The 26,655-nt window shown below is 43.1% G+C and overlaps 1 protein-coding gene across 5 annotated transcripts in view; it reads right to left on the bottom strand.

Annotated features, from left to right (window-relative positions):
* The window catches only part of LOC115470793 (chromodomain-helicase-DNA-binding protein 9-like), a 624,303-nt gene that overhangs the window by 357,098 nt on the left and 240,550 nt on the right, over positions 1 to 26,655 (bottom strand). For all 5 annotated transcript variants that reach the window (XM_030204322.1, XM_030204321.1, XM_030204320.1 and 2 more), the window contains 6 exons: positions 21,232 to 21,300; positions 21,067 to 21,122; positions 19,526 to 19,643; positions 19,081 to 19,167; positions 6,526 to 6,663; positions 1,740 to 1,861 (listed from right to left, as the gene is read on the bottom strand). In XM_030204322.1, coding sequence (XP_030060182.1) covers positions 1,740 to 1,861; positions 6,526 to 6,663; positions 19,081 to 19,167; positions 19,526 to 19,643; positions 21,067 to 21,122; positions 21,232 to 21,300 — 590 coding nt within the window. The remainder of the gene's footprint in view (positions 1 to 1,739; positions 1,862 to 6,525; positions 6,664 to 19,080; positions 19,168 to 19,525; positions 19,644 to 21,066; positions 21,123 to 21,231; positions 21,301 to 26,655) is intronic.

Below are 26,655 nucleotides of genomic sequence, written 5' to 3' on the forward strand. Positions count from 1 at the left end.
TCATCTCTGTGTCCCATCTGACAACATAACCCATTGCTCCTGCACTGGTCTGGTAGGGATGATTAAAAATTAGTAAAACTCTGCACCAGACATTTAGAGACTGATGCAGCACTGTTTGAACTTGGGAGGCAGAGCCCAGTGACAGATGTGATGCCTGCTTTGGACACTGCTCCTGCACATTCTGGCTTACTCAGTCATGTGCTGAACAGATATTTTGATGCACTTGAAGCACAGCACTAACTTTGTTCACCTTCTTGTTTGAGTGCTCAGAGTTCTGGTCTCAGTTTCAAGTGTGGGTGGGAAGCAGAGAGGTGTGAGATCTTCTTCAACTTCTGGACCTACTATGGACTAAGGACGAAACAAATAAGTTGGCCAAAAAACAAACACTAAGGCAATCTAGGGACTTGGGTACAAAAGCTTAAGAAAACAAAAACTATCTTTTCAAAATCTGTGGATTGAAGGAAAAAAAAAGAATCCTCCTGATATTTAGCCATTGGAAGGCAGGCCACATCCGGTGAACAGCATTGAACATCCGGTTTCAGTTTTGGCTGCAGCAACTTAACCGGCTAAGTGAATATTCAGTGCTAGCTAGTTAATAGAGGCTGAAGATAGGTCTTCTATTTAAATGGTCTATGTGAACTGCTCAACTTAGATAGTTTAGTGCTGAATATTCGCGTGGCATAGCTGGCTAGCTGCTAAGTGCTAAAATTTAGCGGAGATAACCGGCTATCTTGCACTGAATATTAGTGCTTAGCTGGCTAAGTGCTATTTAACCGGCCAGGAGTCGTTCCTGACCAGTGAAATAGTGCTGAATATCAGGTCCAATGTATCTGGCTGCAGCAAACAAACAAGAAAGGAAAGAAGCTAAAACAGCACTGGAATTACTGAGCAAGGGCAATGAATGGCTTTTGCCCTTTCAAAAAAGCTCTGTAGGAATTAATGCAGTCAGGGTCAAGCACCGTCACCTGACTAAACGTGGGATTAGATGAACTGTATTGTCTTCTAAGAAATGGGTAAACAATTACTCTGATGAAAACCAAAGAAGTTCAACAAATATCTTTAGCCAACTAAGAAATATTTTAAAAAATGAAAGCTGTTGACTCTTTGGGTGTCCCATTCCTCTATAATAGTGGTTCCCAAACCTATCCTGGGGGACCCCCAGCCAGTCGGGTTTTCAGAATATCCACAATGACAAGAGAAATTTGCATGTAATGGAGGGAGTGCATGCAATTCTAGTTCATGAATATTCATTATGGATATGTTTAAAACATAACTGGCTGGAAAGCACAGCCCCATATACAAAGATCATTCATGCTGCTACCTCTATGTATATTTTCAGGACTATTAAAGGACCATTCTCAGCTAGTGACTAGTACTACAGTAGTCCTGAAAGCTTCATCTTTGGATATCTATAAAATCTCTTATAAGTATTATACATCTAATAGTTGGCTGATTTTTTATTTAAATTTTAGTTCCGGATTCTAACAAAGTATTCTACTTATGACACTGTGTTAGACTTTAAAGATTAGCAAATATTCTTCAAAACCCTGTAAATCTGCACAATATGGAATATACTCTACACATTTACAGTGTTCATGGTTATAAAGTCTACTTTTATTTTGTTATTAACTACGGAAATTCTGAGTTTGCACTAGAAAAACTATACTGTCATTAATTCCACAACCCAACTATTTTTCTAATGTATAAAATAGTTCAACTTATATCACTGATGTACATACCTATTGTACCAGTTGAAAAGGAGCCAGTTAAGTCCCTCCAACTGGTATTCTCTGAGCTGGTTGCCATTTTTGTAATCCCTGGACTGCTCTATCTTCTTCCAGGAGTTGAAAGGTGGACGATCCTTTAGGGTAAGTACACAAAAGCTGCTTAACAAGTCTACTTTTATTTACTTTTGTACATTGTGTTCAGATATTTTTTTGGATTTAACACACAGCTTTTCATTGGTAGCTCAAGGCAATTTATATTAGGTACCTTAAATATGTCCTTGTCCCCAAAAGGCTTACAAGTTAAGGGCTGAACTTGCTAAAAAGACAGACATTGTAGCAACACTCCTGAAATCACAGAATTTGCAAAAAAAAAAAAAAAAAATTGTTGTTACATTTAAACTGTTGAACTTAAACTATGTGGATTGCGAGAACAGGGCCAATGCGAAGGTATTAGGTGTTCTAGGTGAACCTTCACCCATATGCTCCTCCCACTTAAACTTCAGGCCCCAGGACCTTACCCCCATCCCCAAGATTTTGATAATTAAACTCAACAATCATCTTTATCTCACCACCGTACCTTTCAGAATAATTGTGCTGTAAAAATGCATAATTGGACAAAATACTCAAATATTAAACTTTATTTTGTATATATGCATATATAATGAGGACAAGTTCAGAAAACATTTAGTTGGGTAAAATGTCTAAATTACTCAGGTAAATGAACCATTTGAAGATTTAACTGAAAGGAGGGAGCACAAAGTATGACTAAAGGGTCTTTGAGTACATGTGGTCTGTCAAAATCTACTGGTGTTTTGTTTTGTTTTTATTATTCAGCTGCTCTGGCATTCATCAAACCCAGTTGCCCCATCAACAACTTAGTCTGATTAATGTTTAAGCCAGTCCCAAATGAGATGTAGATATACTTAGAGAAATCAGTAACTAACGAACTCCTTCATTCTACTGGTGTTGAGTAGAGAGAACAGCAAATGCTGGAAAAGTATTACAACACAGGAGCTGGCAGGTACCCTTAAGTATGATGGGGGTTAGAAATCATAATGTTCTACAAGATTTGAGAAATACTTGAATATTCTTTGCCCTTTAGAAAAATGCTATGTAAAATGTTCTCCCAGTTAATCAATTGGAAGAATTTAACACTTTATAGAGAAAATGGAGTGTTTCAGAAACTGCCATTCAAAATAGTACACTACTATTACATAATCTGGAACTATTAATTTTAAGTATAGTAGAGCTTTTACTTCCCTAATCAAAAAAAAAAAAGAAACTTAGATTTTAGTAAGAAGAAGGGGTTATTTTACATTTTATAAGAATGATTTCAACAGAATTGTAATTTAAATAACTACTCTGATGGCCATGCTGATCAAATTTAGAGAAATGTTTTCAAGCTCAAAAAGTAAATAAAATAAACAAGCAGGCATGACTACTTGCCAACAAGTAACAGCATAAAAACTATGCTGAGTCAGACTAATAATCACAAAACCCAGTATCCTGTTTGACTGTGGCCAGTCTGAGAAGATAAAATTTCTAATAGCTTATTCCCAGGAGCAAGCAATGACTTTCAAATCTACCTAATAAATTTTAATGGACTTTTTCTCCAGGAAATTGTCCAAACCTCTTTTGACCTCTGATAAGTTACCACCATCAGGTCATTTAGAAAAAGACTACACAGCTTTAATTATGCCCCCCATGAAAGTGTTTTTCTATGATTTGTTTTCAATCAACTGGTTGTCAAGTTTCATGCAGTCCTCTTGTTCTAGTGTTGTTTCAAAGGTTGAGCAATTGTTCCATATTTAACCGTTCAGCTCCACTCATGATTTTATAAACTTCTACCATATCTACTCTCATTCATCTCTTTTCTAAACTGAAGAGACTGAATCTATTTAGCTTTTCTTTCTAAGAAAGGTGCTCCAGGTCTTTTATCAATTTGGTAGCCATTTTCTAAACTTAGCTATGCTATATTCTTTTTGAGATGGGGGTGACCAAAACTGCACACAACAGTAAAAGTGCAAGAGCACCATGCATCTATATAGAGGCACAACGATAGTATCAGTTTTCTTCTCCATTCTTTCTTGAATAATCCCTAGTATTCCATTTGCTTTTTCTGGCAGCTGTAGCATAGTACTGGCCTGAAAATTTCACTTTGTCTAAAATAATACAGTGTGGTTGATGTTGCTCCACTTGAAAATACAGAAATAAAGGTTAATAAGTTGGTTTTATTTTTAACCCTTATTTCTAACATATTGTTTACAATTATGTCAGGATCTTTTTCTTGAGTGGTGAATCCTAACTCCACGCTAAGCATTGTATGCCTGTAATAGGAATTTTCTTTTTCCTGTATATATCATTTTGCACTTGCCCACATTAAATTTATCTGCCATTTATATGTACAATTTCCTAGTCTCGTAAGATCCTTCTGTAATTCCTCACAATCCTCTGCTTTTTTTAACATCACTGAATAATTTTGTATCATCTACAAATCTGATCACTTCACTCATTGCTCCTTCTCCAGCTCATTTATGAATGTATTAAACAGAATAAAGTCTTGGACCATCCACTACTGAACCTTATCCATTTGAAATACTGACCATTTAGTCTTGCGCTCTGTTTCCTGTCTTTTGGCCATTTACAGTCCATAATAAATCATTGCCTCCTATCCCATGATGAAATGGCTGCAGCCCAAACGCATGTAAACACAACATATCATGATACAATTAGGACCAAAGTCTATTTATTCTGCCTATTCCTGATATATCACATAGCCTACACAATTCTAGGATTTACCCCCACAGGGTCCACTGTAAACATCATGTTACCCACAACTGGAGTCAGTGGGACAGTTATATCACATATCCTACCATTCTTTCTGAGAACTATTTCCTTATACTACTCCTAAGTCTAACCTCTTGGGGCTTATATCAATCTCATGTTCCAGAGCTTCCTTTCCATTAGAAAATGTTTCTGTTTGAGCATCATTTACATGTTTTATATAACCAATTACTTCTATCATATCCCCTCTTCTTCCTAAGGTATGCATATTTAACCCTGAAGTCTCATTTAATAAACCTTATGGGGAAGAATCTGAACTATTTTGGTGGCTGTTATATGTACTGCCTCTACTCTGTCTAAAACTTTTATAAGATATGGCCTCTAGAAAAGGAGAATCCTCTAATCAGTGTTCCAAACCTGTCCCAGGAAACACCAAGTCCAGCCAGATTTGAAGTATATCCACAATGAATATGCACACAATAAAAAAAGTGCATGCAGATCTGACTCATGCATATTCATTATGGCTATTCTGAAAACCTGATTGGTGGGGGCAGGTTTGGGAGCCATTGTCCTAGATGACATTTCAATAATGAGGCATTGTCACCTTTTTTCCCCACTAGCAATACGCCTTTAGGCACCTAGTATTTCTCTGCTCTTACTGTTTTGATATCATGGAATCAGAGATGACTGCCCTGAGACCTGTTGCTTGACACAAATCAGTACCTTATTTACCATCATGAACTTCTCTCTCACATTTCAGTATCTCAGAGGCATGGTTCTACACTTTTATATTAAATATTAGTTTTAAACTACTGAATACTCCCTCAAGTTTTCTTAGATCATGTTTCATTTTTTTTCCACTTTACCTAGCACGTTCGTCCCATTGTGCATCTACAAAAAGGAGAAACAGGGGTGATATGATACAGACGTTCAAATATTTGAAAGGTATTAATCCGCAAACAAACCTTTTCTGGAGACGGGAAAGTGGCAGAACTAGAGGACATGGATTGAGGTTGAAGGGGGGCAGACTCAGGAGTAATGTCAGGAAGTATTTTTTCATAGAAAGGGTGGTAAATATGTAGAATGCCCTCCCGTGGGAGGTGGTGGAGATGAAAATGGTAATGAAATTCAAACATGTGTGGGATAAACACAAAGGAATCCTGTTTAGAAGGAATGGATCTACTGAATCTTAGCGGATATTGGGTGACAATACTGGTAACTGGGAAGCAAGGGCAGACTTCTACGGTCTACGCCCTGATTGTAACTGAATAGATATGGATGAGCTGGAGTGTAAATTTAAGGGGCTTTGACGTTGGCTTCAGAACTTTTAGTGCAAGAATAGTGCTGGGCAGACTTCTACAGTCTGCGCCCTGAGAATGGCAAGGACAAATCAAACTTGGGTATACATATAAAGTATCACATACCATGTATTAATGAGTTTAACTTGTTGGGCAGACTGGAGGGACCATTGTCTTCATCTGCCATCATTTACTACATTATTATATTACAGTGGTTATTCTCTGTCTCCAGAATGTATGCAATCTAAGGGCTTCTTTCACAAAGCCGCGTTACCGATTCCCGCACAGCAAATGAGAGGAAGTCCATAGGAATTGAATGGGCTTCCTCTTATTTGCCGCACCGGGAATCGGTAGAGAGCTTTGAAAAAGAGGCCCTAAGTTTGTATCTGAGATAAAGGAGAGTGATTTGATTTGCCCAAAGTCACATGCAGCATCCATGGGAAAAGCAGAATTTGAACCCTGGCTTCCCTGATTCTGAGCCTGCTGCCTTAAAAACTATTATATTCCTTCACTCACTCAAGTTATGAGTCTCCCATGTGGAAAAGTATCAAGTCTCACTGACACTGAAACAACAATCCAGGGCTTAGCTCCGATTTTAATCTTTTGGTTACTCAAAAAAAATTGATCAGATTTATTTGACATGCTCTTCCTCTAAAATCACTCAACTTTGAATACTATAACCTAACAGATTAAAAGAAGATGTAATGTGTTCTTACCACCCGCCTTTGATCACCTCTGCAGTTCTGCAATTGTTCAAACTCTTCAATTTTTGTTTGGTCTACATCTTCTTTTAGTTCCCATGTGCTGTCTTCATAGGGCAATGAGCACCATTTTACTAAGTAGTAAATAATAGGCTGTAGAAAAAAGCAATAATCTAAGTGAGAAGCTCTTTAAAGTAAATATACTGATCAGGGATGTAGCCATGGATGGGCTCAGCCACCCACCCACAATCCATCATCGCTCACTGCCTTTCCTCCCACAGGTCTGGGATTCCTGCTGCTTCCTTCTCCTTCCCCCACTGCAGTGATTGCAGCTTACATTTTCGGGTCATCCACAATTCACACAGGCACTCCAAGACCTTCCCTCTAATGCATCCGGCCCTCTCTGATGTAATATCCTATTTATGAGAGGGCAGATGCAGCAGAGGGAAGGTCCCGGAGTGCATGTGTCAATCGCAGATGGCCCAAAAATGTAAACTGTAAGCACTGCAGAAGGAAGGAGAAGGAAGCGGCAGTGATCAATAATGGATTAAAAGGCAGAGGTGAGCTGGCCTTTCTGGGAGAAGGGGGGCTGCAAGGAATGGAGAGGTGTGCTGGATTTCTTAGAGAAGGAGGGGACTGCAGGGAATGCAAAGGTGTGCTGACTTACTAGGGGGCTGCAGAGAATGGAGAAGTGTGCTGAATTTTCTGGGGGAGGCTGCAGGGAATGGAGAGGTGTGCTGAATTTTCTGGGGGAGGCTGCAGGGAATGGAGAGGTGTGCTGAATTTTCTGGGGGAGGCTGCAGGGAATGGAGAGGTGTGCTGGAAATGGGAGGAGGAGAACAGCTGGAGGAGAGGGAGGGAAGTACTGGGTCTGCAGGAGGGAAAGGGAAAGGAAGAGAAAGATATGGCAGACCAAGAGGATCAAATACTAAACCCACAGGAGGGAGGTAGAACAGGTAAACCAGTCAGATGCTGGAAGGGGGGGGGGGAGGGAGTGAGAGGGACAGAAGCTGGATGGGATGGAGTCAGTAAGGAAAGAGACACACTGGCAATGGGGAGGAAGAGACAGGAGAAGCTGGACAGGGCAAAACAGGAAAGCAGATCAGTGGTATATATATATACACCACTAATAAAGTATGAATATATATATATACTTTATTAGTGGTGTTCCATTAAAGAAAATTGCCCGACACAGGCCGTGTTTCACCCAGCAGGGCTGCATCAGGGGCTATAAAAAAATAAAACACATGAAATAACAAATATAAACAGTTGATATTTAAAAAAAAAACCACAAAAACTAGTCATAACAGCTGAGAGAACCATGATACATAAAATACAAACATACCCACTATATATGTATATATACACACACACACACACATATAACCAAATAGACAAATCTATATAATAGTAATAAATAATTATTAAGACACATAAACCAAAACAGTATATTTGAACGATAAAAGTTTAAAAGTATATGTAGATAAATAGGTCTTTTTGTGGACTGATATAATAAATGTCAAAACATCTCTGTGTGCAGAAATCCTATGAATAACATAATTAGCAGATAGCCAAAATATACAAAATAAAATAAGGTAATACATTTAAACCAAAGTTAATTGAAAATGTATGTGTCTAAGTGATAGGTAAATCAAAAGAACAGCATATCAGTCAACATAAAACTCAGCACTCGGTTATATACATAAAAGACAAGCATAAACATAAAATTTGTTGAACCTTTTTTTAAAGTATACAGAAGGTACTACAAAATAGGACACATACCTATTGAATGAACTGTATCATAGGATGCTTGTAAAAAATTGTTGTATATTCCAACAGCTGGTGCTACATGACAAAAACAGATAAAATAAAATAAATAAATACAGCATGACAAATAGCAAGTCTAAAATGTAAGTTTGTTCCAATTATTGGCACATATATTATTTTGTGTACCACACTTTTTTCTTTATGATCTAGAGTTTTTAATCATTTTCTTTGTTGATATATATTTTCTGACTTCAGGTCATTCCTCATTTATAGGAATATAAATCTTGCTGGTTTTTTCACGAGTTAGGTACAGTTGATTAAGTTGCTTTTCTAAACATATTGTCTTTTTACATTTTAGACTTGCCATTTGTCATGTTGTATTTATTTTATTTTTATCTGTTTTTGACACATAGCACCAACTGTTGGAATATACAATTTTTTACAAGCATCCTATGATACAGTTCATTCAATAGGCATGTGTCCTATTTGTAGTACCTTCTACATACTAATAAAATTTGTTGAACCTTTTTTTTTTTTTTAGTTTATGCTTGTCTTTTACGTATGTAACCGAGACACTCTGAATTTTATGTTGACCTATATGCTGTTCTTTACCTATCATGTAGACACATATATTTTCAATTAACTTTGGTTCAAATATATTACCTTATTTTATTTTGTATATGTTGGATATCTGCTAATTATATTATTCATAGGGTTTCTGCACACATACAGATGTTTTGACATTTATTATATCAGTCCACAATAAGACCTATTTATCTACATATACTTTTAAACTTTTATCATTCAAATATACTGTTTGGTTTACGTGTCTTAATAATCATTTATTACTATATATATATATTCTTGATATAGTTCATTGTGGGTATGTTTTGTATTTTATGTATCATGGTTCTCTCAGCTGTTATGACTAGTTTTTTTTTTTTTTTTTTTAAATATCAACTGTTTATATTTGTTATTTTATGTGTTTTATAGCCGCTGACGCAGCCCTGCTGGGTGAAACACGGCCTATGTCGGGCAATTTTCTTTCATGAAACACCACTAATAAAGCTTATATATACATACATATACATATATATAAATATATATATATATATATATATATATATATATATATATATATATATATATATCTACCACTCATCTGCTTTTCTGTCTTCCATCTTGGAGTTTGCGGATCATCTGCCTTGCTGTTTCCTGGGAAAAACAGGGACACAGAGAAAAGGAGATGCTGAACACAGAGGAAGCTAGACAAAGAGATGTAAAAGATAGATAGATAATGGACACGGAGAGAGAAGAAATGCCAAATGGACAGGAGGCCCTGGTGAGTGAGGTAAGAGAAGATAGAGAGGAGGAGAAACCAGAGCCTGGGACCAACATGATAAAAATAAAATGACCAAACAAAAGGTAGAAAAAATAATTTTATGTTTCCATTTTGTGATTAAAATGTGTCAGATTTGAAATGGGCATCCTGCTAGAACTGGTGTTAGACATAGCTGGAGCATAGGGCAGAAATCTGGGAGGGGACACCAAAGATAACTACCAGGCCACACCTTCTTCAGCTTACAGCAGGCTTGGGGGCTCTCTATGGCTACAGGACCAAGGACAATTGTCCTAATTTTACTCCCTTAACACCATCCCTAGCATGTGCTACCTTTATATTTTGCACGGAGTAAAAAGAAGTGCATCTCTTCTATTTCTCTGGTTTTGCACTACATGTAAGGTCTGGCTTCTTGGTGTTTCAATTTAATTTATTTTTATGGTCACTTATTCTGTATTTGGCATTTGTGTTCTGTGTGGGTGACCAAGGTATTCTGTTAGCATGAATTTTCTATGTAGTATTCTGTAGTAATTTGGCTTCTTCAGTTTTCTCGATAGATGTATTGATATTTTAGGGCCCCACTGTAATATTTAGGGCACTAAAATATCATAGGTAGGATCTTTGTTTTGGATGTTAGTGCTGGCATGGTAGATTTGCTCTAGATTCTGAGTGATTTTTAGTTTGATAGTTTTTTGTATTATTTTACAAAATGCCCGTTATTGAGATAAAGCGAATGATACATACCTGTAGCAGGTGTTCTCCGAGGACAGCAGGCTGATTGTTCTCACGACTGGGTTGACGTCCACGGCAGCCCCCACCAACCGGAACAAACTTTGTGGGCGGTCCCGCACGCAGGGCATGCCCACCGCGCATGCGCGGCCATCTTCCCGCCCGTGCGCGACCGCTCCCGCTCAGTTGAATGACAAGCAAAAAAGATCAAACACAACTCCAAAGGGGAGGAGGGAGGGTAGGTGAGAACAATCAGCCTGCTGTCCTCGGAGAACACCTGCTACAGGTATGTATCATTCGCTTTCTCAGAGGACAAGCAGGCTGCTTGTTCTCACGACTGGGGTATCCCTAGCTCTCAGGCTCACTCAAAACAAGAACCCAGGTCAATTGAACCTCGCAACGGCGAAAGTATAACAGAAATTGACCTACGAAGAACAACTAACTGAGAGTGCAGCCTGACCAGAATAAATTCGGGTCCTGGAGAGTGGAGTTGGATTTAAACCCCAAACAGATTCTGCAGCACCGACTGCCCGAACCGACTGTCGCGTCGGGTATCCTGCTGGAGGCAGTAATGTGATGTGAATGTGTGGACAGATGACCACGTCGCAGCCTTGCAAATCTCTTCAATAGTGGCTGACTTCAAGAGAGCCACCGACGCTGCCATGGCTCTGACACTATGAGCCGTGACATGACCCTCAAGAGTCAGCCCAGCCTGGGCGTAAGTGAAGGAAATGCAATCTGCTAGCCAATTGGAGATGGTGCGTTTCCCGACAGCGACCCCTTTCCTATTGGGGTCGAAAGAAACAAACAATTGGGCGGACTGTCTGTGGGGCTGTGTCCGCTCCAAGTAGAAGGCCAATGCTCTTTTGCAGTCCAATGTGTGCAACCGACGTTCAGCAGGGCGGGTATGCGGTCTGGGAAAGAATGTTGGCAAGACAATTGACTGGTTAAGATGGAACTCCGACACCACCTTTGGCAGGAACTTAGGGTGAGTACGGAGCACTATTCTGTTATGATGAAATTTAGTATATGGAGCATGAGCTACCAGGGCTTGAAGCTCACTGACTCTACGAGCTGAAGTAACTGCCACCAAGAAAATGACCTTCCAGGTCAAGTACTTCAGATGGCATGAATTCAGTGGCTCAAAAGGAGGTATCATCAGCTGGGTGAGGACGACGTTGAGATCCCATGACACTGCAGGAGGCTTGACAGGGGGCCTTGACAAAAGCAAGCCTCTCATGAAGCGAACGACTAAAGGCTCTCCAGAGATGGCTTTACCCTCTACACGAAGATGGTAAGCACTAATCGCACTAAGGTGATTCCTTACTGAGTTGGTCTTGAGGCCAGACTCTGATAAGTGCAGAAGGTATTCAAGCAGGTTCTGTGCAGGACAAGAACGATGTTCTAGGGCCTTGCTCTCACACCAAACGACAAACCTCCTCCACTTGAAAAAGTAACTCTTTTTAGTGGAATCCTTCCTAGAGGCAAGCAAGACACGGGCGACACCCTCAGACAGACCCAACGAAGCGAAGTCTACGCCCTCAACATCCAGGCCGTGAGAGCCAGAGACTGAAGGTTGGGGTGCAGAAGCGCTCCGTCGTTCTGCGAAATGAGAGTCGGAAAACACTCCAATCTCCACGGTTCTTCGGAGGACAACTCCAGAAGTAGAGGGAACCAGATCTGGCGGGGCCAAAAAGGTGCTATCAGAATCATGGTGCCATGGTCTTGCTTGAGCTTTAGTAAGGTCTTCCCCACCAAAGGTATGGGAGGATAAGCATACAGGAGGCCGGTCCCCCAATGGTGGAGAAAGGCATCCGACGCTAGCCTGCCGTGTGCCTGTAGTCTTGGAACAGAACAGAGGCAGCTTGTGGTTGGTCTGAGAGGCGAAAAGGTCCACCGAGGGGGTGCCCCACTCTCGGAAGATCTTGCGTACCACTCTGGAATGGATCGACCACTCGTGCGGTTGCATGACTCTGCTTAGTCTGTCGGCCAGACTGTTGTTTACACCTGCCAGATATGTGGCTTGGAGAAGCATGCCGAACTGGCAAGCCCAACGCCACATCCCAACGGCTTCCTGACACAGGGGGCGAGATCCGGTGCCCCCCTGCTTGTTGATGTAATACATTGCAACCTGATTGTCTGTCCGAATTTGGATAATTTGACAGGACAGCCGATCTCTGAAAGCCTTCAGTGCGTTCCAGACCGCTCGGAGCTCCAGGAGGTTGATCTGAAGATCCTTTTCCTGGAGGGACCACAGTCCCTGGGTGTGAAGCCCATCGACATGAGCTCCCCACCCCAGGAGAGACGCATCCGTCGTGAGCACTTTCGTGGGCTGTGGAATTTGGAATGGACATCCCAAGATCAAATTGGTCCGAATGGTCCACAAGTGCAGTGAAGTGCGGCAACTGGTGGAGAGGCGGATGACATCTTCTAGATTCCCAGTGGCTTGGCACCACTGGGAAGCTAGGGTCCACTGAGCAGATCTCATGTGAAGACGAGCCATGGGAGTCACATGAACTGTGGAGGCCATATGACGTAGGAGTCTCAACATCTGCCGAGCTGTGATCTGCTGAGACGCTCTGGTCTGGGAAGCCAGGAACAGGAGGTTGTTGGCCCTCGCTTCGGGAAGGAAGGCCTGAGCCGTCTGAGTAATCAGCAGAGCTCCTATGAATGCCAGAGACTTGGCTGGCTGGAGATGGGACTTTGGGTAATTTATCACAAACCCCAGCAGCTCCAGGAGGTGAATAGTGCACTGCATGGACCGGAGAGCTCCTGCCTCCGAGGTGTTCTTGACCAGCCAATCGTCGAGATATGGGAACACGTGCACTCCCAGCTTGCGTAGATACGCTGCGACCACCACGAGGCACTTCGTGAACACCCGTGGGGCAGAGGCGAGCCCAAAGGGCAGCACACAATACTGAAAGTGCCGTGTTCCCAGACGGAATCTGAGATACTGTCTGTGGGCTGGCAGTATCTGGATGTGAGTGTATGCGTCCTTTAAATCCAGGGAACATAGCCAATCGTTTTTCTGAATCATTGGCAGAAGGGTGCCCAAGGAAAGCATCCTGAACTTCTCTTTGACCAGGTATTTGTTCAGGCCTCTCAGGTCTAGGATGGGGCGCATCCCCCCTGTTTCTTTTCCACATGGAAGTACCTGGAATAGAATCCCTGCTCTTCCTGCCCGGGTGGTACGGGCTCGACCGCATTGGCGCTGAGAAGGGCGGAGAGTTCCTCTGCAAGTACCTGCTTGTGATGGGAGCTGAAGGATTGAGCTCCCGGAGGACAATTTGGTGGAGGGGAGGCCAAATTCAGGGTGTATCCGCACCGCACTATTTGGAGAACCCACTGGTCGGAGTTTATAAGAGGCCACCTTTGGTGAAAAAATTTTAACCTCCCCCCGACTGGCAGATCGTCCGGTACGGACACTTTGATGGCGGCTATGTTCCCATGGATCCAGTCAAAAGCCCGTCCCCGGCTTTTGCTGTGGAGGTGCAGGGGGCTGCTTAGGCGCACGCTGTTGACGGGAACGAGCGCGCTGGGACTGTCCCTGTGCCTGATGAGGCCTTCGGGCCGGCTGGGTGTACCTACGCTTGTTATAGGCGTAGGGCGCAGCCTGCCTGGCCCGGGAAAAACGTCCACCTGCTGAGGTGGATGCTGAAGGCGCCCGGTGGGAGAGTTTGTCGAGAGCGGTTTCCCGCTGATGTAGTTGGTCCATCAACTGCTCGACCTTCTCACCAAAAATATTACCCCCCCCCCCCAGCAAGGGACGTCAGCCAGTCTCTGCTGGGTGCGGTTGTCCAGGTCAGAGGCACGCAGCCATGAGAGCCTGTGCATCACTATACCTTGGGCCGCAGCACAAGATGCCACGTCACTGGTGTCATATATACCCCTGGACAGGAACTTTCTGCACGCCTTCAGCTGCCTGACCACCTCCTGAAAAGGCCTGGACTGCTCCGGCGGGAGCTTGCGACCAGGTCCGCCAGTTGCTTCACATTATTCCACATGTGGATGCTCGTGTAGAGCTGGTAAGACTGGATGCGGGTCACAAGCATGGAAGATTGGTAGGCCTTCCTCCCAAACGAGTTCAGAGTGCGAGACTCCAGCCCCGGGGGCGCTGAAGCGGTATCCCTCGAACTCCGTGCCCTCTTGAGAGCAGAGTCCACGACCGCCGAGTCATGAGGCAATTGGGGCCGCATTAACTCTGGGTCCGAGTGGATCCTGTATTGGGACTCCGCTTTCTTGGGGATGGTGGGATTAGATAATGGTCTCAACCAGTTCCGAAGAAGTGTCTCTTTGAGGACATTGTGCAACGGCACCGTGGAGGACTCTCTAGGTGGTGATGGATAGTCGAGGACCTCGAGCATCTCAGCCCTCGGCTCATCCACAGAGACCACGGGAAAGGGAATGCAAATAGACATATCCCTGACGAAGGAGGCAAAGGAGAGGCTCTCAGGTGGGGAGAGCTTTCTCTCTGGTGAAGGAGTGGGGTCGGAGGGAAGGCCCACAGACTCCTCTGAGGAGAAATATCTGGGGTCCTCCTCCTCCCCCCACGAGGCCTCTTCCTCGGTGTCGGACATGAGCTCCTGCAACTCAGTCCTCAACCGGGCCCGGCTCGACGTTGAGGCACCGAGGCCTCGGTGGCGTCGTCAAGCGGTGGAGTCCCGTGCTGGCGGGGATGAAGCTCCCTCCATCGACGTCAACGGGGACTCCACCTGCGTGGCGGTCGAGACCGGTGCCGCAAGCGGCGTCGAAGGCCTCGGCACCGGGTAGAGCACGCCGGCCCCTCCATCAACGGCGCTGAGGGCGCAAGCACCCCCAGCGCCGGCACAGTCTGGCGCATCAGCCCTTCCAGGATCCCCAGAAGGATGGCTCGGAGGCACTCGTCCAGGCCCACTGTCGGGAAAGGCGAGGGGGCCGGTAGAGGTGTCCGTGCCGGAAGCTTCTCGGGTCCAGCAGACTGCACCAAAGTGCTGGCACCCTGACGTAACGATACCTCTACTACAGAGGGGGACCTCTCCTCTTGGCGCTGCCGCTTCCTCGACGTCGACTCATCCCTGGCGCCGGGAGCCGGATGCGCCGTGGGCGACCGATGACGGTGCTTCTTCGCCTTTTTACGGTGCCCGTCATCGGCGCTCGGTGGAACAGAAGAGGAGGAAGTAGATCCCCCTCGGCCTCGAGGGATCGGGTCCGACAGGGTTCGGTCCCGAGGGCCCTGGGTAGAGGGAGTGACCGGGGCCGATTGCCCACGCGGCCTCTCACCCCTGCCGTCTCCGGAGGACCGGCGGGCCGACGGGACCTGTGCTCCTGGGGTCGATGCCGTCGGTGCCGATTTCGTGGACATCGATACCGGTACCGAAGATCCGGCCGTCAATACCGATGCCGTCGAAGTTGAGGGGCCGGCGCAAGTTCCAAAAAGACAGTCCCGAAGAACTTGCCTCGCTACCTGTGTCTGTTTCCGAAGACCGAAACACAAGGTGCACGTCTTGGTATTGTGCTCCGGCCCGAGGCACTGGAGGCACCAAGCGTGGGTGTCGGTCTGAGAGAAATGCCGGCTGCACCGACCACACTTTTTAAATCCACTCGGGGCCTTCGAGGACATCGATGGAAAAATTGCGTCGGCGAAGTCAAAGTCGTCGATGGTGGCGGTAAAAATCACACCTCGAAAATAAATCGACCGTGCGGCCACAAGGCCGCAACGAGACGCCTCCGCTAAAAGACGAGGGAAAACCAAGGTTCAGCGGGGGGTTTTTTTTTTTTAGACAAAATAAAATAGAAAACGGAGAACAACGAAAGAGAAAAAACTTTGCGGCGAAAGCGCGATCCGGTTTCCAGGGCTGACAGAGAGAGAGACGAACGCGGCTCTCTCCAGCGCGGAAAAGAAAAGACTGAGCGGGAACGGTCGCGCACGGGCGGGAAGATGGCCGCGCATGCGCGGTGGGCGTGCCCCGCGTGCGGGACCGCCCGCAAAGTTTGTTCCGGTTGGTGGGGGCTGCCGTGGACGTCAACCCAGTCGTGAGAACAAGCAGCCTGCTTGTCCTCGGAGAACACTAGAAACAAAAATTTTTGTATGGTGATTTTTATGGGAAAATGTCCTAGCTCTGCTCTGCATCCACTATTGGGGGAGGGCCAGAGGTTTCAATGGATACAGGATATCTGGGGGAAGCATATGTGTGTTGGGGGACCGTGGCTCAATGGGAGATGAAGAGTGCAGCCTCTTGTACTTCCCCCCCCTAGTCCTCAACATGGTCTGCAGCCACTGAAGACTGCACTGCTACCCTCACTGAAGTTATTGGGAGTGGGGTAGGAGTGGGGTATGGACAGGGCATGGGTGCATCAGGTGGCAGGTTCTTCTCTAGTGACCACCCACCCAACCTGTTGGCCCACCCAAAAATTGCCTTCTGGCTACACCACTGATACCGATAAACTAGCTTAACACATGCATAGGAACTTGGAACTGTACTAAGTTGCTCCAAAACTCAGCTCTCTCATTTCTTAGCATACTTATATTAGCATTTTGAGTTAGTGATCATTTTTTTGACTGACAGAACCTTCTAAATGTTTTAATACTTTTGTGCATTTTTTGCCTAACAATGCCATCATAAACTAAAAATGAACACATTCAAAACGCTTTAAACGAATTGTTTCACCAAACTATGCAACATATTATATGCTTTCAAAGTGGAAGAACAATTATTGAAATATTCACAAAGTAAATACAAATAAGAAACCCAAGTCTTGACTAAATAAGTCTTCACATCCCTCAACATTTATTAGTTCCTTGTGCAGTCACAGCAATGAGTCATTCAGAGTAAGTACCTACAAACTTTCCATAATGGGATAGTGCAGATTTTGCCCAGATTATTCATGGCTGAAAGGTTTAGGCTATTTCAAAATGGTTTAAGGATCTCATCTGTGGACTGAATTTTCCAAGACTTGCCACAGATTTTCTATTGGATTCAGTATGGGATTTGACAGGGAACTCAAAAACATTCATTCACTTTCTTCTTGCTGGGCCACCCTACTGTCTTTGCACTGTGCTTAGGATTAATGTCCTGTTGAAAGATGACTCTTCTCTCGAGTCCCAGGTGTATCGCAAACTGAAGTAGCTTTTCTTCCAAGATCTGCCTCTATTTTTACTATCTGCCCTTTCACTGATCTCAATAAGCCTGCCTGCCCTCGCTGCTGCAAAGCATCCCTAAACATAATGCTGCCACCATCATGCTTTATTGTGCAGAATGTGTTAGCAGGGTGACATGCTGTATTTGTTTTATGACACACACAGGGCTAGATTCTATATATGGAGCCTAAAAAAATCTGTTCCAAAAAAATATTCGCTTAAACAGTATTCTATAAGCTGCACCTAAAGTTTGGCACAGTTTGCTTACGCGGACAGGTCACGAATAACTCAAAACCACACCACATGACCTCCCATTTTCGTGCCCTTTTTTTGGACCATGCCTAAATTTACACACATCAGTCCCAATTAAATCTAAGTAGTGTCAATAATTGCTTGTTAAAAAGCCAACTATTTGCACTAATTGGCTCATTATTCTATTAAATTGTGGCTGCAAATCAGGAACGTGCCTAAATTTGTGTGCACATTTTTTGGCGACCTTTATAGAATCAGGGAGATAACGCTTAGAATTCAGACCAGAAAGTTACTCTTTGCTCTCATCAAAGCAGAAAACCTTCTCCCACATTCATAAAGTATCTTTTCAAGATTTCTTTGAAAATGTTATATGACACATTATACTGCTTTTATTCAGCAGTGAAGTTATTTTTCCCATCCTCCTATACAGGCCATGTTTGTGGAGTAATCTTGAAGTTGTTCAACAAGACAAAAGTTTCCCCATCTCGGACAGTCAGCTGTAGGTCTTTTAAACTAATCGTACACCTTACTGCAACCTACCTCAGAAGTTTCCTTAACCCCAGCCACTGGATTCTGGAGGGTTGGCCTGACTGAGACAGTATCTTAGTGGTGCCAAATTTACAGTGATGGCCAGACAGTGCCCCAATGGAGAGTCAAGCACACAGAAATTCTCTTATAGCCTTCCCCATTTGTAACTCTGAATAACTTTATCCTACAGTTCTTATGCCAGCTCTGTTCTTGGTGTTTAGATCTTGATTCTTCATATAGGATTATTCAAATCACCTCAGATACGAGTGAACAGGTAAACTCCATTTAACTTATACTGGGCACTGTTAAAGCAAATTTGTGTGAAAATTTATGTAATCAAGGATAAGAAACCAAAAGAGTCTTATTTATTTTTTGAAAATTTCTACAATTGTTCTTCAATGACTAAAGTACAATATATGCTGTGTAGATCAGTAAAACAAACTCCCACTCTAATGCATTTTGAATTGTATTTTTAAGACAGCATAATATGAAAAATGTACAAGGATGTGAAGACTTTGCAAGACACTATACCAACTGCAACATGCACTGTAGTTTTAATAAACACAGGCTTTCCAGTCACTTCCTTTGTTGTCAGTTTGAATTGGGATTCTCTATCCCAATAACAAATTGGCAAAAGTTTTGTGACCACAGAAAAATGCCCTCACCTCTTCGTAATTTATGTGATATGACAGACCTCTTATTCAAACTCCATGGGTTTGAAAAGGATTGTAACAGTACATTGCTTTTAATACTATTTGATACTGAAATGGTGCAATGGAAGGTTGAAGCATATATGTGTTTCTGGCATAGCCTGAAATATATTATGCCCATCACTTACTTCCCCAGTATCCTTATCTTCACAATATGAGACATCTAACACTCTGTCTACTTCCACGTAGTCTGGGTTAAAAAGCTCTTCTTCCATCTGCAAGACAGGACAGATATATCCATTATGAATTTGATAATTCACATTCTATGGTCATTTTATAAATATTTCTAAAAAAAAAAAAAAAGAAGTTAGCTTCCTTGATTTTAGTTTATTTATTTTAAAAGAACAAGTGATTGTACCAGAAAACTTTCACACAACTGGAACAAGTCTTGCCAGTCAAAACAGAGCTATGCGCCCTGCCCCAAGCACTGTCTGTCCCACTTTCTAACATAGTAAAAATATACCAAACTTCATACGATCTCAGAAAATAAAAGATGAGAACATATGGGTTCACTCTATTGTCATCTGCTTTTTCAGAAAAAAGCAACTCACTTTTCTCTGTTATTTTACTTACATCTGCAAAGAAGTGAGCCCTCTGAGCTTGCTTAAGTTTAAATCGCTTAATTTTCTGCTGGATTCTTTTATCCTTTAACAGCTGCTGCTCTGTGGCCCATTCACAATGGAGATAGGAACTAAAAGAAAAATATAGTAAAGTTAGTGTCCCAAAGCCCAGTGGATACTGCTAAGAGGAGCAAGACCTAAGCCCTGGATATAGTTTGCAGCAGCTGTTTCTCCTTAAAGGAACTGCCTAAACAACACAGCTGCTGGAATAAACTGAAGAGAAAGTTAACTATTCTATTCTCAGAGATACAGTTAAGTTACTTACCTGTAGTAGGCATATATTCTCACACATGGGTGACATCATCCACGAAGCCTGCTGCAGACACTACAAAGTGCACTGTCATTCAGTCTTCAATGCCCCCACCACGCATGCGCCCTTACTCTCGATGCTCGAGTGCAGGATAAGCAATACAGTACTAAAGCTAAATAGACAAATCCAAGAGGAGGTGGAAGGGATGTAAGAAGATATGACTGCTGTCCTTGAAAAATATCTGCTACAGCTATGTAAATTAGCTTTTTCAGAGGACAAGCAGGCATAATATTCTCACATGTGGGACTCAGTAGCTACCAGGCACACAATATAAATGAATTTTGCAACTGAGTAAATAGTGAGCCTGATGTAAAAAAAAAAAAAAAGGGGACAGAAGGGTGGAGTTGACTTAAGTAGTAAAACAATTCTGCAGGACGTCTTGTCTAAACCAGCTGTCCCACTAAGAATGCTGCTCCAGACAGTAGTGAGCAGTGAAGGTGTAGATAGACCACGTAGCCACCTTTAATGGATGCACAGTGGAAATGGGCTACTGAAGCCACCATGGTTCTTACATTGTAAGCAGTGACCTGGCCATGGTCAGCCAAGCCTGCTGATACATATAGGTGATAGTCAACCAGTTAAGTGAAGATAGTATGTTTGGTGAAGGGATTTTCTAATCTGTTATGGTAGAAGAACACAAAAAGCAGGGGTGTCTTCCTATTTGTACATTCTGGATAGTATGCTGGAGCACGTTTGCAGTCTAAGGTATGCAGTGTTGCTTCTCCAGAATGAGAATGTGGCTTAGGAAAAAAGACAGGAAGTGCACTGGACTGCCTGAGGTGGAACTCTTACCACTTTAGAGAGGAATTTTGAGTGGGTTCAGAGTACAACCCTGTCATGGTAGAATTTAGTATAAAGGAGGTCTTCTGCTTGAGCACAGAGCTGGTCAGCAGTGCTACAACAGGGCAGAATATACTTTAATGTGCTTTAGTGGTGCAGCTATTTACATTTTTCTGGACAGAATATTAAAATCATTTATTGGAAACGGGTCTCTTTTATTAGTACTAATATAATTACACCATTTTTCAAGCCACAACATTTAAAACTGTGGTCTCAAAAAGCACAGGCTTCACAAAATATGTACTATCATAAATATCCAACCCAGCTCTCCAATTTACAAAATGAGAACATCTTCAGGCAAAAACATTTGTATATTAAAGCAAAGACTTCAGATCAATACTCACTAGTTCTTGTATTTTACATAAAATTCTTCTATTTCTGTCACCATTCTAGAAGGTGTCTAAAGGAAATAAGGGCAAAATATTTAGAGATTTGGAAACAATTAAACTTTCCAACACTGAATAACTACATTTACTTATGCATTGTTAACATACAGAATAACTACTCACCTCTATCTTTACTGTTCTCGAGGACAAAATTTTGTCCACAATTGCGCCATCTTCCTCACTAGGGTTTTCCTGAATAAAAGGGAAGCATTATAAAAAATTATGACAATCTTATTTCATATTGTGGTCACTATCATGTTAATGTTTTCGATTATAGGGTCATTTTTAAATGAATCAGTAAATTATTTTCTTTGAAATTTATATAGCTAATATATAGCTAATTTTTGGATAAACCAGACTAATGCCTGCTTTGGGGCTGAATTAGTCTTTGATGGGATGAGTATTCCTTTTGTGAGGTACATGCAGCAGCAACTGAAGTTATTTCTAAGGTCGCAAAATCGTAGGACAGCATTACATTCAGTAGTTTCATGCTCCCTGGACTGCTTTAACACTGTATGTACAGAGCTCCCAAAGTATCAGTAGATAAGGCTACAGAAAATACAGAATTAGGTTATAAAGGTACCTGCTGATAGAACACTATGGGTTACAATGACATCATTATTTATGCTGCAATGACTTCACTTGACATTAAGCTTAAAATTTTGTGTCTAGCTTTTTGGCCATTTTATACAATTGGCCATTGTTTACTGACAGCCATGTTTATTTGCAAGATAAAATACAAAAATATAAGCCAATGAGAAATCTTGAGATCAAATCAGCCACTTAAAATATAAGCCAGTGCAGACGTGTTGTCCAAAAGAACACACACTGCCTTGCCCAACAACGAAGTCTGAAAGGCTCGCAAGGCGTTCACCACCATATGAAGCTCCAGGTGGCTGATCGGCCACACTGCTTCCTTAGATTACAGGATCCCAAAGTTTTAGAATAAAGAGGGCTTAGAACATTTTTGGGAGTGGTTCCTGGATGATACAACAGGGGATGAGAGACTATTCACAATTGAGAAATTATTTAAAACCGGGTTGCTTGAAGAATGGGAAAGAATTTATGGTGTGCATAATATATGTGTTATGATTCTGCTGGTCTGGCAAGGGAGGGGTGTGGACTTCATTCCTGATTGGCTGTCAGGGTTTGACCTGACGTCAGTGGGTAGTACTTAAGCCTACATGTTCCTGCTTCCCCTGCTTTGGCGTTACGTTTCTTTGTGACTAAAGCCTTTGCAGTTCTCTGTCAGAACGTTATTCTGTGCTCTAGTTTTCAATCTGTGTTCCCTGTTCAGGGCTTTCTGTTTCTTTCCCTTTGTGTGGGGTGTGTGTGTGTGTGTGTGGGTGGCCAGCTACTTTGTTTACTCAGTGGGGGCGTTGCCCCGTTCCTTCGACTCAGCAGGCTGCTGATCTGAGGCAGTGGCGTAGGAAGGGGGGGCGGTGGGGCAGTCCGCCATGGTGCACGCCACTGGGGGGGGGGGGGTGTTGGCGCCGCTGGTTCCCTGCTCCCTCTGCCCCCTCTGCCCCAGAACAGGTGAACCAGCAGAGCCGACGCAGCTCCCAGCGACGTGCAATCGGGGGCGGATCGGCCCTCTCGCCCGCCCCTCGCTTCCTAATTCAAGTAAGAATGCGCTCCGGGGGGGGGGGGGGGGGGTGTGCACCAAGGGGGGGGCGCCATGCTGCACCTGGGGGGGGGGGGGGTGCACAGCGGCGACCCACCCCAGGTGTCAGCTGCCCTCGCTATGGCACTGGTCTGAGGGCCTTCCCTCAGGTTGTTAGTTTATTCAGTTACCTTCCTCCTCCGTGTTCCTGCCTCTGACTTCTGGCTCAGTAAGTTTAACCCCTTGTGTACTGTGTCTCTGCATTCTGTGTGTTTTAGACAGGGGATTTTCTTCATCCCTTTTATATCTTTGCCTCTGACCTCTGGTTTGAGGGCTAGTTTACCTTTTGTTTCCTGTACCTGTCTTTGGCTTTTGTGGCTGTTAGTTAGCTTATTCTCCCTTCTGTCCTGGGGGGGTTCCTGGCTGCGGTGTTCTTGTGGCAGCCCGGTCTTCTAGCTGTTTTCTCCGTATCCTCCTGTGGTTTCAGGGTGCTTCCTGTATTAGTTTCCCTTTCCTGGGGGGGGGGGGGGCACCCCATGCTGGTTCCTTTGGTGTCCTTCCTTGTAGTCTGGCGGAGGGGTTCTGTTCTGGGTCTGTGGAGCCTCCATGGTTGGTTTTTCCTGCGCCCTGTGGCTGGTGTTCTGTGTGCAGCTGGCACCTTGGGTCCCGTGGGTTCTTTCTCCCCTCCCTGGGTGTGTATCGGTTCCAGTTCAGCCGTGAGGCCCGTACGAGTGGGTCTGAGTGTAATGGTTCCAGTTTGACCGTGAGGCCCGCTTGAATGCCTATTTCCCTTTCTTCCTGAGGTGCTGCGTGTGGGTAGGCTAGGGGTGTTGGCTAGCTGGGTCTCCCGTAGGTCTTGGCCTCTGCTATCAGCGGGCCTCAGCCTGGGCTCAAGGGCTCACGACCAATCCAACAGATTACAATATGTGACCCATTCAGCAAAAACATACCAAAAGTGCAGTTACAAATAACAGAGATAAAGGCTATGAAAGTTTGGAGGGGCAACTTTCATTTTTGAAAGTTTTGTATACTATACAATTTTTTTCACAACTCTGATATTTTTCATGTACTAAAGCCTAAAATCTGCAGGTACCTAAAGTGGGTATGTGACTTCTGGGGTAAACTACTTTTTTATTGATAAATGTTTCTCATTTTTTAATATGTAACTAGTCCAAGCCTGAGGCTCAAATTTTGCAGGATTATGTAGTTGATATTCCTGTGGTATCAATAAGTCACACACTCCACTTTTGATAACTTTGCACTCAGCGGATCACGCATGCTCATGAACCAGAAGTCACAAAGTGGAACATTACTCTATTTCTAAGGGATAAGGTTAACATTTAAGCAAATTAGCTATTCTTTGACACTTGTATTGTAATCTACCATGTACATTTCTTGGAGTGAAAAGTGAATACATTTTCAATTATTCTACTGCTGACCTGCTGAACTCATGTGAATACTTCTATTCACTATGTCCATAATTATGCCTTTTTGGTGTGTCATGAATGCCATTTTAACAATTAAATGTTAGAATAAAATTTTTAACAGTCCAAGAAGAACTAGAACATTAAAGCATTTAAGTACTCTTCTGGTAGTATCCTCTGACAGACAGATGTACAAAAACAATCATACCAAACTTAACTGCTTTAAGGGATTTTGAGGTCTTTAAATTGTGTATGCCCCTTGCCTGGCTCTAGAACCAAGTACTTTCATCATGTGATACAACTAGCATAGGGCTCAGACAAGCAACTATTCAAACCTAGATATTTAGGTCCCAGTTTCATAAGACTATTTGCCATCTAGAAAGAAAGAATATACATCCAGACTGAAATGGGCCATCAGAATGGCCAATACATTTTCTAAAGCATGTATATTTCCTCTATGTGGTTGATACCTTGCCCGCAACTAGGCCTCTAATTTTATTTTAGGCAACACTGTCTTTTGTATGAACCTCTTCATTTTGCTTTTGATTTGAGGGGAGGGTAGACCTCAAATGTTATCCAGATGTATATTAGTCCAATAAAATCAAGCTATTTGTCTGTAGTAGATGTTCTCTGTAGACAAAGATATAAATACTCGCAAGTGGATGAAGTTATCCTACAGAGCCTGGCATGAAAAAGCTCCCCTAATTTTATAATACTAAAAAGTTTTAGACTGCAACTATGCATGCACAGTACTTCCTAAACTTAGACATCACATGGGGCCATCTCCATTCTACATGTAGCGCAATGGTTGAAAACAACTCCAAAGGGAGAGAGGTGGGTTATTTGAGGATGTCTATTTTGCAGTCCACGGAGAACATATGTTACAGGAAAGTAACTTGGTTTCCTCTGAAGACAATCTGGTTGTTGTTTTTTTTCAGAACAGATACTAGAATACTGGTTATGTCTCTCTAGAACCAGTCAAAACCGTGTCCTGGTTTTGGTTAGGGAAACCGATTGTGGCTCTTCGATGGATGAAAGTAAGGTCACTTGTTGCAATACAAGTGAGTAGAGAATACCACCTCCTCTTCGGAGGCTAGTATGATCTACTAAACACACCAAACATGAACCTCCTAAAAGGATGAAAATGAGTCGGCGGTTGCTTTTCAGAGAGATCAAAGCAGTATAAAAGCTTGCCCACCCGTGTTCTAGATATCGATACTGAGGCAGTTAATTGACTTGGAGATCTTTTGATGTCTTAGCACCAGTGAAAAGGTTCCAGGCTCTGTTTGAGTCAAGGATGTACATACGACATTGCTGTTGAGAAATTTTAGTTCACTCTTCTTTGCAGAACTCTTTAATTCAAACATATTCATAGGTTTTAGGTCCTGCCAGAGCACCTCCACTGGGTTCAAGTCAGGACTTTAACTGGATGAACCCAAAACTTTAATTTTGTTTCTCTTCAGCCATTCAAAGGAAGACTTACTTTGTGTTCTGGATCATTGCCTTGCTGCATAACCCAATTATACTTCAGTTTCAGCTACTGGACAGATGACCAGACATTCTTCTTAAGAATTTTCTGGTAAAGTGCATGGTTCCTTCAATAATGGCAAGCTTTCCAGCGCCTGAGACAACAAGGCATCCCCATACAATCAAACTACCGCCACTATAATTGATTGTTAAATATTATTTGTTTTATGCCAGACATAATAGACTTGTGCTATCCAAAGAGTTCCACTTTTGACTCAATTGTCCACAGAATATGATCCTAAAAGGATTCAGGGATCATCCAGGTGTGTTTTTGCAAATGAAAGATGAACACTGATGTTACTCTTGCCTTTCTACACTCCAATAAATCTCATTTTTGCCCAGTTTCCTTCTTATTGTGGTCATGAATACTGACCTTAGCTGAGGCTAGAGAGGCAGGCAATTCTTTGGCTGTTCTTCTGAGAAGTTTTGTGACTTCGCGGATGAGTTGTCACTGCACCCTTTGAGTAATTCTGGCAGACCATCCAACTCCTGCGTTGATTCACTACCATTCCAAATCTCCATTTGGAGATAGTGACTTTCACTGTGGTTAGGTGGCATCCAAGTCTCCCCCCCCCCCCCCCCCCCCGACGGATATATACAGTACCAACAACTTTTTTCTCATCATTTCTAGAATTTTCTTTGACCACTGCATAGCATTATTGTAGAAAACGTGTGGTGACTGCTTTATATTCTCACAGTAAGGTTAAATATATAGGGGCCCTTTTACTAAGCCATGGCAAAAAGTGGTCTGTGGCAGTGTGAGCGAATCTTTTAGGCGAATGCCGGGCCAGTTTTTGCCATGTCATGTAAAAAGGGCTGGGAAATGGACATGTGGCAAAATAAAAACCAGCACGTCCATTTTTGGACTGAGACCTTTCTGCCACCCATTGATTTAGCGGTAAGGTCTCGTGCTACCCGGCCTGTACGCATGCAGCGTGCATCCACTGCCATTTACCACTGGGTAAGCGCCACGCAGTACATAATAGAAAATAT

This window comes from Microcaecilia unicolor, chromosome 5, assembly GCF_901765095.1.
Source record: "Microcaecilia unicolor chromosome 5, aMicUni1.1, whole genome shotgun sequence".
In the NCBI taxonomy this organism is placed as follows: domain Eukaryota; kingdom Metazoa; phylum Chordata; class Amphibia; order Gymnophiona; family Siphonopidae; genus Microcaecilia; species Microcaecilia unicolor.